Source organism: Opisthocomus hoazin, chromosome 22 (genome assembly GCF_030867145.1).
Source record: "Opisthocomus hoazin isolate bOpiHoa1 chromosome 22, bOpiHoa1.hap1, whole genome shotgun sequence".
Lineage (NCBI taxonomy): Eukaryota > Metazoa > Chordata > Aves > Opisthocomiformes > Opisthocomidae > Opisthocomus > Opisthocomus hoazin.
In genome coordinates, this window is record NC_134435.1 from 5750727 (window position 1) to 5767549 (window position 16823).

The 16823-nt window shown below is 39.1% G+C and overlaps 2 protein-coding genes across 5 annotated transcripts in view; one reads left to right on the plus strand and one right to left on the minus strand.

Annotated features, from left to right (window-relative positions):
- The first annotated feature begins 353 nt into the window (after positions 1 to 353).
- Positions 354 to 2806, plus strand: LOC142363973 (rho GTPase-activating protein 24-like). The gene is made up of 2 exons (XM_075441819.1): positions 354 to 753; positions 1947 to 2806. Exons 1-2 carry the CDS (start codon positions 500 to 502, stop codon positions 2152 to 2154), a joined length of 462 nt encoding a protein of 153 aa, XP_075297934.1. The 5' UTR covers positions 354 to 499; the 3' UTR covers positions 2155 to 2806.
- Positions 2807 to 4761: 1955 nt separating this feature from the next.
- Positions 4762 to 16823, minus strand: part of MAPK9 (mitogen-activated protein kinase 9) — a 31173-nt gene continuing 19111 nt past the window's right edge. For 3 of the 4 annotated variants that reach the window (XM_075441869.1, XM_075441870.1, XM_075441871.1), the window contains 5 exons: positions 15949 to 16131; positions 14881 to 15005; positions 14293 to 14356; positions 12552 to 12623; positions 4762 to 11890 (listed from right to left, as the gene is read on the minus strand). In XM_075441869.1, coding sequence (XP_075297984.1) covers positions 11748 to 11890; positions 12552 to 12623; positions 14293 to 14356; positions 14881 to 15005; positions 15949 to 16131 — 587 coding nt within the window. In that variant the 3' untranslated portion in view covers positions 4762 to 11747. Of the gene's footprint in view, positions 11896 to 12551; positions 12624 to 14292; positions 14357 to 14880; positions 15006 to 15948; positions 16132 to 16823 lie in introns of all 4 variants that reach the window. The other variant, XM_075441872.1, reaches the window with a different exon arrangement.

Genomic DNA, 16823 nt, shown 5'->3' on the forward strand with positions numbered 1-16823 from the left:
TGCAAAGCGGGCGTCCCGCTGCCCCCGCGCAGCCCCGGCTGCAGAATTCACCTCCCCACCCCGGGCAGGACACCGGTCAGGGGTGGACAGCTATAAATGGGGGACCCACAGATGCCAGTCAAACTGCGCCAAACAGATCGAGGGTAGGGGAGCAGCAGTAGTTCCTGGGGATGAGAAGAAACCAGCCCCGGCAATGAAGGCGAGCAGGCAGCAGACGGGCGCAGCGGTTCAAGACCTCAACCCGCTGTGCACAAAAAACAAAGCCAGAGCCTGACACAAGATCCAGGCTCCAGCAAAATGGACTGTTTCCAAGTATTTGAAAAAGCTTCAGACAGCTGTGGGGAGGGAGAAAACTCTCACAGCCCATGACAAGGCAGAGCGAGACAGACCCAAACGCAAGGTCTCCTCTGAACCAGCAAAGGCATTGGGTCTCCGGCAACACCCCGGGGGCACTGGTGGTGCTGGCTGGGCTTGCTCAGCAGGTTCCCGCTGCCCAACAATGTTTGAGGAAAATTCTCCTGCAAGCTGTTTGACAAGGCTCGCCCACCCAGAAGACTCCCCAGAAACCAACACAGCTGCAAGTCCTGTTTTGCAGGATCAGGAGCACGCGGGACGTGTCCCAGCGGACAACAGTGACAGCTTCGCTTCCTCCAGTGACTCGCCAGCAAAGCCGAGCTCCCCGCAGAACCCCCTGGCCAAGCTGAGGCTGCTGATGTCCAGGCAGAAGGCCGAGTACGAATCTCAAATTGCAAGGTAAAGGATTTTAAAAACGATGAGGCTTCAGGGAAGGCATCTCTTCCTACTGTACCCTTCTCCAGCCCTTCTCTGCGCAGAGGGTCTACGGCGGCTGCTGCAGTCAATGCCTCCACACACCGCTGAGATTGTCACCCAGGCTCCAGCAGTACAGGATTAGGTTAGCAAATATTCAGAGTAATTTGAATTCATTTTCATGGGAGGTGCTTGAGAAACACTGCAGCCTCTCTAAGATTTTTTGCAGAGCTCTTGATAAGCCTCTGGTCTATTGTGTATTTTACTCTTTTGCCTTAATCCAATATTAAGCCTTTCTCTCGGGAAAAATGAGTTGCTTCCTGGCAGCGTTAGCAGTAAGCCATTATTCTTTACGGATTGCAAGTCATGAATTTTAACAACTCAGAGGAAAGTGTTCATAAGTATTTTCCCAATTTCTGAGATTAGAAATTGAATAGAGATTTAGCCATAGCTTGTTATCAAGGAAAAAAAGAAGCATTTCCAGGCTCTGCTTTCCAAATAGTGCTGCCTTTCTGTTGTGGAGTTAAAAGGAGTGAACATTTTAAACACAATATTGTTCATTAGTTATAAGTTACAGATATGTTGTGCAAATTGACTATTTGATTAAATCATAAAATACCTCAACATTCATCATTTCAACAGATGGCAAGTGGGTAATGTTGAATCACACTTTGCCTTGAATATTGGTAAAGAAAAAAAAAATCACTTAATTTCTTGAAGAAGTAGTCATCAGCTACTTCTTAGTAAAAGGAGCTGTTCCTAGGTTTTTGGCTTTTTCTTTTTTTTTTTTTTTTAATCTCTTTGCTGTATCCTGCTTATGTTTTCCCTTGCAGTTCAAGGGAACTGCAACCCAAGCAGAATCCTCAGTGTTTCCTAAAATATGTTGCATTGCCATTTCTTGTTAGACTACTGTAGTATTCCGCTAGAAAAAAAAACCCTCAACCCCAAAACTAACTCCTTTGGCCATATGGTTATTTAGATTTATTGTAAATTAGGATAATTAAGAATTGCAGCTTTTATATTAATATATAACACCAGAAATTGGAAAACTATTGGGGATGCCAATATTTGTACTTATGGGAACGTATGAAAAAAAGGCTAGCTTTAAAAAAGCCTATAGTATTATTAAGAAAGGGGAAAAACCCCTCTGTAATTGAGACTGCCCGTCTCTCCAACAGCCTGGAGCAGCGGAACAGAGAGCTGCAGGCGGAGATTAAGGCCACGCACTCGAAACTGGGACAGCAGCGTCAGTGGTACAGCCTCGCGGAGATGAAAATGCGAAACGCAGAGCGAGCAAAGGAAGATGCAGAGAGAAGAAATGAAATGCTCCAAAAAGAAATGGAAGAATTCTTTGAAACCTTTGGGGAAATTAACAGGTGGCAATAAACGGGAGCTCGTTCAGTCCGAAATGGAGCTGAACTGCAGGAGAATGAAAGGCCATCTTAGGATTTCCACACCCACTCCCATTTCAGGTGTGAGATGAGACCCCCAACAGTAAAACCGGGCTGTCAATTCCAAAGCAAGCAGCTGACAGAAACTTCTTGGGATCCCTGAACTCCAGGAGCTCCGCACCACTCTGCCAATGCCAGGGATGCTTTCTCTTACTGCTGGAAAAACCTTCCAGACATCTCTGCCTTAGCAGAGCCCAAGCCAGCCCCCGCCGTGTGCTGGGGAAGCGCCCGGGTAACTACCTGGCCAGCCTTGAGCCCTGCACTGATGCGCTGAAGGCTGAAGTGGCCGAGTGCTTTTAATCAAGGGATGTCACACTTGTCAGCGGGCTTCACCAGCCACCCCAGAAATCAGAGAGGTATCACAGGGGCTTTGGAGAATGCTGAGCTCACATCTGCATCCCAAAGTCAGCTGCTTCAGTCAGAGACAGGGGAACGAGGAGACAACACCCATCTCCCTCTAGCCCCCACCAGCACCCTCACCCAGCCCTGCAGCCATGATCAGAGCTGTTGCGCAGCTCCTGTCCTCCCACCGAAGGGACACTCCTTCACGGAGGAGCAGGTCTCTTACAGAGCCCTTTGCTCCTCTGGATTGCAACCAGCCTCCCCGCAGGAGTCCCCAAAGAACACACTCCTCTCCAGACCATCACTGGTGGGCTCCCTCCCTCCCATCTCTTCGGAGCTACCTCTTCCCACACAGGAGCTGCGTTAACTATTTTGATACCAGCATTAAGGACACATGGTCCCGCTTTCAGCTGGGATGGAGTTAATTCTCCTCCCAGTAGCTACTGGGTTTTGGATTTAGTACAAGAATGTTGAAAGCACTGCTGTTGTCAGTTGTTGCTATGAAATTAAGGACTTTTTCCGGTTTCTCATATTCAGCTCGGGAGCAGGTGGGCAGGAGCTGGGAGGGAGCACGGCCAGCCAGGCAGTGGAAAGGCTCCGTACCACAGCCATCGTGCTCAGTTTGGGAATGAGGGGTGGCTGGAGGGTGGGTAGCTCTTCGCTCTTCTCTGTTCTGGGAGTTTGAACTTCTTCAGGAATTTAGCAATATTTAGGGTTTCCAGGGTTCTGCGATCACTGCTCGGGGAATGGTTGCGAATTGGTGAGAAAAAGTGTATTGCATAATTTGTTTTGCATATTCATTATCATTGTTATTAGTGTTAGCATTAGTATTTGCTTTGTTCTTTCTGAACTGTCTTTATCTCAACCCACACATTTCCCCTGTTGGCCGTTTCTCCTCCCCACGCTGCTGGGGTGAAAGGGGGGTGAGCGAGCGGCTGCCTGCTGCTGAGTTGCCAGCTGCTGGGTCAAACCACAACACACATAGACAGTTCAGTACCAAGAAAATAACTCCGGCTCTTTTAATCCACTGCAGAAGAACTTTAACACGAACACGGCATCTGTATACCGAAATCTGTACTGAATATAAATTATACTTTGTATGAGGAAAACATGTGGTTCCTTAGTTGCTCTTCAGCATGATGAACTTGACAACTTGATGTCTCCCTAAAACAGCTGATAGATGTGTAAGCAGAAACCGCACAGATGTTTTTCTTCCTCAGAGGGAAGCGAACAGCTTTTTTTAAAATCAAATCAGAGTGACTCAAACAGCCCGCCTTGCCCCACGAGGCGCGTGGAGCGGAGCGGCCCTGCCCTACGCCAGGCCCAGGGTGATGCTGCAGGACCTCTATTCACCAGCGCACGCTGGCCAACCCCTTCCACACATTGCCCGGTCGGTCTCCACCAGTGCACCGTTGAACAGTAACCCTATCCCTGCATCTAGAAAGGCAGCTACGTTAACCCTTCCTTTTACCTTAGAAAACCTCCATGGAAAGCAATCAGACCAAAGCAGCAGTTGGGTTTTCCTCCGCCTTCGCTGGCGTTAGAGCAGACAGCTTTGCAAGGCGCCTGGAAACCTCCTCGCTGCCTTTGCAAGAATACTTCCCTCTTCCTCAAAAGAAGTACGATGCAACTACTTTTTTAAAGTTAGCTGTACCTCTGTCTTGTTCAGTGAGAACAAATGAACCACAACACTGTCTGAGCACAAGGCAGAGAGAAAATTCCTCCAAAGTCCTTTTATATATGTGTACATATATATACACATATATAGCCAGTGGCTTATCCAACACTTGCAAGGGAGTCTGGCATTCTGATTACGACCCTGTATCAGCACAGGGATGGGAACACAGATTGGTCAGTATTACCAGGCAAGCTGCTGCAATTTAAAAAAAAAACAAAAAAACAACAAACAACAAATTTCAAAACACACTTTTTACTTGGCAGTAAAACCAAGTGCTGTTACTGTGTCCAAATGTTCCAACCGATCAGGAGAAAGCAGCTCCAACCAATCTCAAAGCTGTTCTACATTAATTTTTCATATAAATACTTACTTTTTGGTTAACTGGAAGCTAAAGTGGTAACTGAAACTTTGTGTTTTAAGATAACGAAGAGCATACATCATTCTGGTTACATAAAACATTCCACTTCAACACACGAAGAATCAAGAAAACACTGCTGCATTAAATAAGACAGACTGCTCAAATCTTTTAAGTATACATATTTATTTGTAGTTTTACAGTGGCTTTAGTACTGTTTTACGATACGGTTTTGAAGAAAAAACCCAAAAAGCTTCAGAACGAGGCTTTAACTAGCGCTTCAGAACTAGTTTTTGACAGTTTTCCTTACAAAAATCTAGTTTCCCTAAAGAAAATCAATCCAAAAAACCAAGGAAGCATAACTGCTGTCCATAAAAAAAAAAAACCAACCACCACCCCAAAAACTTTCTAGTCATCCTGAAAACAAAGTCCAGCATCAGACACAATAGCCACCGCATCGAAAGGAACATGTTCCTATTGCACAAGCATTGAGAACCAGGTATGACAATCAAAGCCTAATTTCGTAGGCAGAAGAGGCCACGTGTATCTATGTAGTTAGAATTCAAAGCACATCTTTCTTCTGAAGTTATATACCATACTATAACTAATATTAAGGCCATAAAATCAGAATACTGTAACAAGTGATAGGGCTTGATGCTACTTCTTGTGACATTTGGTAAACAGAAGGCAGGAAAGAGGGCCCAAACAATACACAGAAAGCATTCTGGAGGGAGGTAAAACTTGAAGGCATTTCAAAAGAAATTCTCAGAGAACTGATTTTTGGAGGGAGTTTATTCTGGGTCATTAGATAAAACTAGATTTCAAAACAAATCACTCAAGGAGCCTATTATACTCCTTAATAGCATGTGTTCTGCAATATACTATAGAATATATTCTCTGGAATTCACATCTGAATTTATATGAAAACAGTTTATTTCTTCTATTTGTTATTCCCTCTTTAAAATAGATTAAAATTTGTATAATCTTTATAAATTAATCTTAATGAGCAGGTAAGGCTTCGCTGTACTGAGTTAACTGCACACAAGTATTGTGATTTGCTCCTAATTAGGTATCTTGATTACACTAAACTGCTAAAACCACCTGGGGAACCCAATACATCCTGTAATTTAAAGAAAGGGGTACTTATGCATTGCTATCTTTTCTAATTGTGTTGATTTTATTAGGGTGTAAGACACCTGAAAGCAACAGCTCCAAAGCAGCAGTAACTACCACAGAAGTTGAAATATTTTACTTCAGGAAAATCTGGGAATCTGATGAAGCTGAAAATGCACATTCATCCTTTTATAAAGTTTGGCTTGCCACCATTTAAGAAAATATAGGTATCAAAAACAGACAAATACACTGCTAACCATCTGTTACATTTTCTTTTAAAAAATTAGCACCAATTTAAGCATCTGAATTTATAGAAAAGCTAGTGACACTTAGTTTTTCAAAAAAATTTTTCCCCATTAGAAGACGATACAAGAGCACGCGCTCACAGTATTAAATTAGCTTTGTTATCAGTAACAAACATGACTACTGTTTCGGGTAGCCAACATGAAGTGCTGTTCTTACCCGACTACTTTCTCCTCTGCTTTCGCTGCCCCCAGAAACCACGGAGTGCTGACTACAGACCCAGCCTGGGACACAAGCACACGTGTGCTTGCTGCAGCACACGGCAGGCAGGCGCAGGCTCTCGGACTAGAAGCGTAAGAAAATGTTAGAGCAGAGACAGAGTCATCCTGTGGTACTCCCAGGACATCTATCACAGTGGAGTCCCACCAGGCAGACGTTCTGGCCTTACCATAACATACACAGCTACCTTCTGATGCGCAGCCCAAAGTTAATACAAAGTTTCTTGTTTAAGAAAAAGAATCCTAGTGCTCCCAGCTAGCTGATCTTACCACTGGAACAAACCTTGCTGTATTTTCATGTAATAGATGGCTAAGTAGTCACACTGCTATTCGAGTCACCCTACAGGCATTTGAGTACGAGATGTTTCGCAATTCATCTCTCACTATGTGTTAAATTTCAGCCCATAAAAAACATTTCCAATTTAAAATCTGTGAAAATAGGTTATATTTAAAGGAATATGCTGATCAAATCTATTGGAGTAGTAAAGATTGTAACCAAAGTTTAAACACATTAAACATTTTTTATGTCATTCCTTTTTACACCGTATACTGGTTGTATTTAGAAGAGTCCTAAAGTGCTTCAAACCCAGCAATTAACAAAGTTGATATCTTTTGTGCAAAATTGCAAGCACCTTTTCAAAAAATAAGCAGCAGCATCAAGGAATAACAACTTAAATAGTTAAATGTATTTCCTCTATTTTGTTTTGAATTCTTGGACCAAAGTAATTTGCCATATTTTCAACAACAAATTGCAGAAGGGTGCATTTTATTAGTTTAATTTTATACTGGACTTGTTATACATATACTGCTTGAAATAGCGGACCCCAGTAAATTTATATCCACAAAGCAACACTGTGGGATTGAAATCCAACAACTAAAATTTTAGTTACAAAAATAGTAATTTTATAGAACAAACAGAAACGATGGTTATCTCTCCACTTTCTTCCAACACTAATATGAGAAAAGACGGTCTGCTTCAAACATCAGTTTAGCTCCAGACATTCTCAGCATGCAGAGCAGGCAAAAAATAAAACTGATTTCATAAGTTGTGTAATAAGCTTTTAGAACATCACTGTCACTCATGAAATAGACAATCTAAAATATATGTAAAATAATGAGCCAGAATACACTTTTTCTGTCATATTTCAACGTCTTAAAAAAAATAATCAAAGACACTCTGGAAAAAGCAAAGAAATCACTAGATTCATCTATAGGAACTCAAGTCCAAATTCTGCATCTGGGTGCAGGTATCCCTGGATCAAAACCACTTTTGAGCAGGAATTACACCATACACATCCCAGGAAAGAATCTGGTTCCCAGTATACGGTATCAGTGAGTTTAGCATCAAGCCCCGATAGAATCCACATGACACATGTGGAATATACAGACAAAGGCTGTTGAGCATTTACCCCCCACCACGCGTGAAGTGCTTCCATTCCAAGTGTCACAACTCAGCGAAAGGCTCCACACGAACCGCACCGCTGCACGGCTGAACCCGTAACTCCAAACCAGCGTCCTGTTCAGTAAAGATTTGTCTGCACTTTAATCTCTGACCTTCCAGCGCACGGCCAATGGAGGACTGCGCTCCTGCCAGAAGAAGGCTCATCCACTGGGGTCTTGGAGACTCCGTATGTCAGCTGTATTTTGAATGTCTAAATTCTACTTCATTCATAAAATTGTAATCTTAAGCCAAATACAATCAGATCTAAAAAGGAAACCGATTTAGCATTTAAGGTCTTTCCTTTAGGAAAGAAAAATTAAACATCTGGAATCACTTTTTTAAAAAATAATTTTGAATAAACACATACTCTCTGTCAGGAGTTAAGAGACAAAGAAAACCTCAAGAGCTCTCTGGTTCCTAACAGGTTTTGAAACTCATCAACCAACTAGTTAATTTCTAGTTAAGGTTGAGTTTATTCTTCTTTACTTTGACAAAGAAATGCCAACCCTTACCAGAAACCCTACAAAACTTCAAAGGTTGTTTGCAAGCCCTAGTTTCCCATCATTAGACTAGTTCATTTGGTATGATCCATGCAGACAAAGCCTTCATTTTGACATTCACTTCTCCTCTTTTTCAGTAAAAAACTAGACTTGTCATTCACAGTCTTTCCTCAAAGCACACCTACAGGCTGCTTACCCAGGTTTCAAAATGCCAAGCTTCTCTTTCTAAGGTTTTTTTTGAGGAAAAATGATACGAGCACAGGCGAAATGAACTGTTTAAAACATACTCCATTTCTGCAATGCCATTCAGCTACTCAGTGTTCATATATTTAACAGAATGTTTCTGATAAATAATCTGATTGATAGCCATAGATCCCTCTCTTTTTCAGGTGAGCAGTTAAGATTACAGATTGTATCTATGTTGACCACCACTTATTTTTAGTCATATTTCATAAATTGTTTATGTTTACTGCAGTAGTGTTAACACTATACAAAGTCTCTCAAAGAAAAAGTAACATTCATGTTTACAAAACTGAGCAGGTTTTTTAATATATATGTATACACACACTCACATATTCTTCATCTTTAAATACATATAAATATTTATAAATGCCAAAGTGCAAAAAAATGGTCAATTGCATCACTTTACATACATGATTTTAGTATTAGGAATAGAAGTGATTATATTGCACACCAAACTCTCTAAACTTTTAAAGCCCTGTCAAGTTACATGTGCATTTTGTTTTCCATCAACGATGAGGTTCTCTGCACTGATGACCATTTCACAATGTGGCACTGAACTTCAGTCTGCAGTCAGGAATACAGCTACATATACACAATCTGCATGCAGTGCGTGTATAGTCTATAGGTGCACACTGAAATAGCACGGGACCTTTAGCATGCGTCTATGCTGCATGCGTTTTTCTGAATATAGTCTGCGTATGTGCCTGCTTGAGATCGATGCTCATTCAGGTTATTAGCAATTTGGTTTTGAATTATACCAGAATCAAAATCCACAATATTCACAGATGTTTTATGCATGCTCCAAAGGCAGCAACATTTCGGTAAAATTTTGAAGCTCCGATGTGTGCCACAGCAAGACAACACTGAAAACAATAAGGGATGAGACAGCTTCTCCTACAACAAGGTTTACAAATAAGCTCAGTTCGTCTTGGGGTATTTTTTTTGTTCCAAGAGTACATATTCAAAGGTAACAGTACATAACACTAGGAGAAGGTCAGATACCAGTTCAAATCATGAAGATAGGGCAGTTGTGTTAAAAGACATTGAAAGACAATTTGAATCACAGAATAATTTATGTTGGAAGAGACCTGGAGGGCATCTGGTCCAACTCCCCCTTGTTCTGAGCAGCCCAAGCCCAACAGGAAAAATTCAACTCTGCGAATATCCAAAACACATTAAAAAAACAAAGTATCTTTGTTGCCTTTAGCCTTCTAAAGCAGTAACTGTTCAAATTAACATAGCACAGTGCAACTTCAGTTAAAAAAGATTAAAAAAACTTGAAAAATGCAATCCAGTAGATTACTTCCACAGCAAATCACTAATAATGTTCATTTTGAATGGGTGTCTTCAGTAATTTTAACTTGCACAAATAACAAGGATTTTAAAAATGTAAACCAGCAACCTGTGCTGTTCTGCTATATGGCAAACATATTTAAAAATGTTTTTTCCAGTGACAAAAATGCACTCAAAATATTTCATCTATACTGTCAGTATCCAAAGATAAATTAGGGTATCCACAAGTTTAAAACCAAACAACAAGGAAAAACAAAGCCCCAATATCCTGAAATTCAATTAAAGAGAATTTTAAAAATCCAAGATTCCAGATGACAATTCTGAAGTTAACATCATATAAAGTACTTTGTTAATTTTTAATTTTTTTTAAACCTTCTGGGACAGTAAAACCTTAATATTTTTACTACAGCATATTAAGCTATTAATAAGGGGTATAATTTTAATATAAAAGCAATGTCTTTTTAATATAAAAGCAATTGCTGCTTTTCAAATCGTTAAGGTCAGAAACAATGGATAATTTTCTTTTACAAGAGAAATATGTCAGTAATGCAGTGGCTGGCTGGGCCAGTATATTTTAAAAGTTCTATTCATATATTCAAGTCAAGAGTATCTGGATCAACAGCTAAATATAGTGCCTTTAAGAAAGTGGTGCTTTACCTCATCTTGTACATCTCTATTACTCCTATAGTTATATAGTTTAATCTCACACGCATGCACACACACAAGATCCTTTAGCAAAATTTCACACCTGTGCACTCCAACGCGAACGTGCACAAATCCACAAGTGTGTAGTATAAAGCACTTTAAGCCCTACTCTACTGCAAATGCATTTTCTAATTCAAGGTACTGTGCAATGTAACAGGCAATGTCTGTGCTACCTGATTCAGAAAACTCTATTGATAAGCCTGTATTGAAACAGCAAATAATCTCTTCTTCTCTAACATGGTATTTAGCAAATATCTATTAAATATGTTTACCTCCCCCAGTAGAAATAGAGAGGTTTTCCTAATGCGGGAACAGAGCTAAGCTCTGTTAACTAAATACTTAATTTACAAGTGACTCAACACCACTATATTTTTATTTCTTTAATTACTTGCTAGAATGGACCCATTCAAAAATGGAAAACATTTATGCAGCTCCTTCTGAGGTCACAAGCCTCTCCAATTCATCTGTCCTTTTATCGGAGTTTGCAGTGAATGAAGAGCATCATAGATAAAATTTCTGTTTTAGTTAAAGGACCAGTATCACAAGCTAGAAAATACAGAACATTTTAGCACTCTCTCCTCTTCCAAACAGGCACTGCTTCACAATAAGTCACTCATCCTTCTTTAAGATTTAATTAAGCCACTGTATCTTCTGATAACCTGAAAAAGTTAGAGATCCATAATCATGGGGGAAATACAAAGTAACAGCTATATTCTTTAAACTTTGCATTTATCTCTTCTACAAGAAGACAGACAGCATAGTTGGAAAGTGAAGACAGAAAGGGCTCAATAAAAAAAGTGCTACGTAGAAGAATAACTGCCCTCTAAACACAGTACTGAGAGCATTCAGTGTGTGAGTTCACACTTATGTACAACACTCCAGTTGTTAAATAAAGCAAACTGCCACAGTCACACGTTAAAACAAACTTCACAGAGACTATACATTTGAAAAACCTACTAATGAGCAATACTGTACTAAAATGTAAACAAACATTGTGTCACAGAAGCCTGTCAGTTGGGACTGAAGATTCATGAACTCACTTAAGAGGAGTTATTGGCAAAAAGTCTATTGTAACTGCTCACCTGAAATAGGCTGAAACAAAGAAAAGCCTAAATAGTGTCTAAACTGAAATTTTTTGTTCTATAGACATTGATTTGCTTTCATTCTACAACATTAAGCAGGCAATTTCATAACAACTGAGTAAAAAAAACAGGCATTACTTTAGCAGAACATGCAGAACATGGAGTTTTTCTACTTGGTTCCATTAACTCACAAGCAATTCAAGCCCAATGGAAGCAAGAGTTCTTTTCCAAAGTCGAGTCTGCAATCCTAGCTGATCATCGGCATCCTTCAAGGGGTCCTGTCAAGGCATCGAGGCTGCTGTCTGTATCTGAGGCCAATGTTTGCTCTGTTGACATGGATGAAATGTCATTGATAGATGATGACTGGGAAGGACTGGTGTTGCTATTCACTGCTGCATCTGTGCTAAGTAAACCAAACATAATAAAATCTGAGGCAAGACAATAATGCAGGTATAAGTAACTACCCTTCTAGGCTCTGAGCATCACTTTCCCCACAGAAATCCTTAGAAAAATGAAAAAATTAATAAACTGCAGAAAAGCAAGCACTAAGCTCCCTAGCACTCAAAGCCCAAGGCGAACATTAAGAGAAGAGATTTTTATTTTTCTCCCTCTTTGAGAAGGAAGAAAAAAAAGCAGCAATGTATAATGTGAACAGTGACTCGAGTGCCAAGCTCTGCACTATTAATTATTTTAAAACAAGGGGCCCTAATGATGTTTAGCCCGGCATGACAGAGACTCATTCCTCCAGAGCCGCAGAATACGTATTCAGCACAGAGGATACCTGTGCAACGGCGGATGTAACGGTGTCGATTATTTCATTTGATGACCGAGCCCTTTGGGGAGAAGGCAGCTCAGGGCGTCGGAAGTTTTCCTACAACTTTATTCCTAATAATCAAAAACTACTGCACATGTATCTCCAGAGGCAGATCAGAATCAAGAGTCTTGAACAACACAACTTTCGCCCACCTGGATTATTAAGCAGGATTTCTTCGTTCGCTAGCGCGACAGATCAGCGCTGTGTATCACAGTTACGGGAGAACTACTGAAACAATGACTAACCTGAGGGCTGATCTTTTACCACACCATTCTTGCTCCTTTCTTCCCAATCCATTACTTCTTTGTATATTAATTCTTACGAGAGAAGGGTGGGAAGAATGAAAGAAGAGATAGAAAAAACACTGTAAGATCACAGAAGATTTGTATACAATTTATGTATGAGCAAAGGTACAATGACATGGTTGAAGGTCAGTATGGAAGTACAACAGTATAGGTATTTATTTTCCTTTTTTTTAAAGGCCTACGGCAATAATTGGAGAATTCTAAGGATTTTCGTTATGCATCACAGAAAGACACCAAGGACGTACCAAAATCAATGTATTTGATAAATAGAATAGCTGTCCATTTGAAAATAACAACCATCCCAGCCCAAAACTTTATACATACCTACAATGCACTAATATTAAATGTTAAAAAAAAACCCTCCAAATGGATTTGGATTTAAAAAAAACATGACAACCCCCATGAAAATTTTACTTTGATAACAAAACCATATACAAACGTCTTTAAAAATTAAGAACAATCTACGTGGATATATTGAGGAAAGTCTGGAAATTCTGAAGTACGTCAAAAAAAATTAAAATATTACATGAAAGTCCTCATTTACTAGTCAAGGACAATTTAGGATACAGACACCTGAACAACACCAACAAAATTAGAGCTGTAACTTTAAAGAACCATCCATTATTCTTTTTGAAATGTCTGTAGCATGGTGCACACAAGCTGGCTTACCTCAGCCCCTTCTACAGCAAAAGGATTATTACTACTGCAGAGCATCAGGTACACTAAGTTAGACTTTCAGTTAATTCACAGTAGTTTGTGTATGTACTCACATACACCATGTAACTAAGCAATGTAACTAAGAGTAACAATATTTAAATAGATTAAGACCTCTTTAATATTGAGTAACAACACTTATAAATGGATTCAATCAGATTGAACTGATCCATTTTAATTTTCCACCTTGCATTAACCCAAAATAATTTGAAGTGTACCTGTGCAGACATGTCCTAAAGAAAATATATATAAACCAGAATCAATACCTGAAATTATAAAGCTATTTTACAAAAACAAGGGACTTGCAAACAACTAAGCAATTATGTCTATCACCCTTGGTCCTCTGATGGTAGAGGTGTAAAATCTGAACTGCCTCATCACTTAATGTTTTTGACTAGAACTGTAAGGTGTAATTGGTTTCAATATTACAAGGCTGTTTATTCTTTTCTATAAGTCAACAGTTTAATCTATTTGGTCAATAAATAAGTAATGAGGAGAGGAAGACAAAAAAAACCCACACCAAAAAAACTTTTCTCCTATCTAAGACCTCTAGAACAAATTAATTAGTAAATATTTTCAGGAGATATGGCTTAAATAATGCACATGAAAAGAGAAACATGTTTCTCCTTCAGAGAATTTTCTATTAAGAAAAAGCCCACTGAGAATACAAACACTCAACAACAACAAAACGCTCAGGAAAAAAAAAATCAGAACTGCAGCATTTTGTTGACTAGACTTCAGAATGTTACGTGTGTGTATGTACATATCTGCATGTGTGTATATACATATTCACTCCAAACAGAACGTTTTTCCATTATTGACGACTTCATTATTGCCACAGGCAGTACTACATAATTGGAATAGTGGGTTCCAGTCAGTTACACAATCCAGCACACGTGTACTGCGAGCCACACAATAATAATACAAGTTATTACAAGAAACATCATTTGCCATGCTCACTTTTTACCTTTCCATTCTTCAATTGCATGTTCTCTTTCTTCCAATTGTGCATCATAGATTTGAGGTGGAGGCTACAAAGAAAAGAAAGTCTATAGCATATCTACTACATCACGTTAACACAACCAATCGTAACTGAAAGACCTAAAAATTGAAATTTTTTAGCATTTTGCTACCTTCATCTTTGCCAGCCTATTCCCTATACCTCAGACACATTCAGTTTAGAACTCCAGAATTTGCTTTTAAGTCCTGCCTCCCACTGGACTGCTGTCTAAAAGCATCGACTAAAATTAAACTCATTGTAAGGCTTTATGGTGCCTCAGAGCAAGTCCCCTTTACAAAAAGTCCGAGGTTACCACCACACAGGCAACTCTTTCTGTAAAGCAGCAGGAACTATCGACAACCACTTTCAAAATTATATCAACTCCACTCCAGCAGCTGTTCTTCAGGTGATTCTGTCACTAATGTTGATCTGAACATTTTATGTGTGACTTCGCTAGCCAAAGAACGAGTTCAAAGCAGGCTCTTGACTGAAACTAAAGTCATTCTTTAAAGTTATTAAACTGTATCTTAAAATTTATTTTAAATGCAAACTTACTGCTTCTGCTTCAGCTGGATCATACCAGACAGTAATATAAGGATGACGTAAGGCTTCATCTACAGAAATTCTCTTGTCTGGATCTACTACAAGCATTTTTGATAATAAATCTCTAGCTTGGCTGGCTAGAAAGTAAAAAATGAAAAGAACACACGTGTAAGAGAGCTGTAGAGTTTGATGTCTGACACAGAAAATAAATACTAGGAATACAGGACACACTGTAACAGATTTCACTGTGAAAACAGGCCCACAAATCCAAGCTTTCCTATACAGCTACAGTGGTTTTTTTTGTTTGTTTTTTTTAGAAGTGAGGTCCTACTCCCTTATTGCGAATGTTATTTTGCTCTTATCCAAAACAAACCCTGCAGCTGACACCAACCAACCTCAATTTTGAACAGTGCTGCTGCTACGCGGGTCACAGATGCTTTGGCATTAACTACTGAACATTAAACACACTAAACGTTTTTAATAAGCTTTTAAAAATACATCTTGCTACAATGGCAATCTACTTTCTGTAATATCAAATTAGTTTCTTTTAAAGGTGTTACTGCACAATAACTGGCTACCCACTGTTGCAGTGGGCACTTCACTGGCATTTCTTTTTTATCTGAACAATCACTGTAATAAACAGTGTCATGTTAAAAAAAAAAAATTTGACCATCTAGAGAATATAATAAGGTCGTTTTTTTCATTTTATCAGTAATTATCTAAAGTCAAAGTATAGCCAAAATGAATTATATGCACACATCAACTAGAAAAAGAGAATTACAAATAACCACTATAACAAGAATTACTTTCAGAGAATATTTAAGCAGTAGACATTATTTAATAGATTAGAATTAAGAGAATTAAACAGAATACTCGGCACAGGGCAGTTTGCATTTAATGACTAAGTTCTGCATTTAATGACTAAGATTTCAGGACATGTCATAAATGCAAGACAGACTGTATGCAGCTTCTAATGTTGACACCTATTGCAATAAACATTTTATATTAGCTTTTTTCATTAAATGTATTGTGGACATGTTAAATTAACACCTCCAAAACCAGAGAAAAAGTGTGCCTTACTTTTTAATTTGTCACGATCAGATTCAGATGGAAATATCCAGTCTGGGAAGAGCTCTTCAAATTTAATACCGGGATATTTTGGCCTGTTTTCTACATAATTCCTCACTGTAGGCTGCAGTTTCTTCATGAAGTCTGCTGATGGTGTTCCTAATTGTTCAATAACTTTATTCCATTGATCAATATCTGCACCATATCTTTAGGAAAATCAGCTGAAGAATTTGAAGTCTGCACTATACAAAAAAATCACTTACAGAGATCTGAAAAGTTAATGAAAACTTCAACAAAGGACACAAATATGCAGTTCACTAGCATCAAGAGTATTCTGAGCTGCCATGCAAAAAGCTATATTGACATAAGATTCAGATTTTCTAATCTTAAGGACATGCCAGAAGTGCTGCACAATGCATTATGCTTAAGCATCTTTTGATAATTATTATCTATTGCAAGCAATTGTATTGAAAGCAATACTTTTTCAGAGTCCAAAAGCTCTATTTGGCAATTTTATCTATAGCAAAACAACTATACGGACAGAAAAGAAAGGTGGCTGTTGAGTCTTTTGAAGTACAACGTAATACCATCAACATGACAGACTGCTGAAGGTAGGGAAAAATACATGAAAAAAACCTAAAGCACAAACACATTCTGTTCAAAGTAAGGAATTTTGTGCCTGTCTCCTAAGGAAACTAGGCTTTGGGTTGTAGTGGATTTTTGGGGGGTAGGTTAGTTGGTTTTTTGTGGGGGTTTTTTTGTTTGTTTTGCTTTGGGGTTTTTTGTTGTTTGGGTTTGGCTGTTTTTTATTTTTTAATTTTCAACTTCAGAAAAGGTTCAAAGGAGTTCTGAACAGTGAATCCAGATCGCTGCAGGTTTTCAGCAGG

What these genes read in the sequence shown, in the direction of transcription:
- LOC142363973 (XM_075441819.1), top strand. Translation starts at nt 500, where the DNA reads ATGTTTGAGGAAAATTCTCCTGCAAGCTGTTTGACAAGGCTCGCCCAC. An exon ending in TACGAATCTCAAATTGCAAG is followed by an intron (nt 754 to 1,946) that starts GTAAAGGATTTT and finishes TCTCTCCAACAG; the next exon opens with CCTGGAGCAGCGGAACAGAG.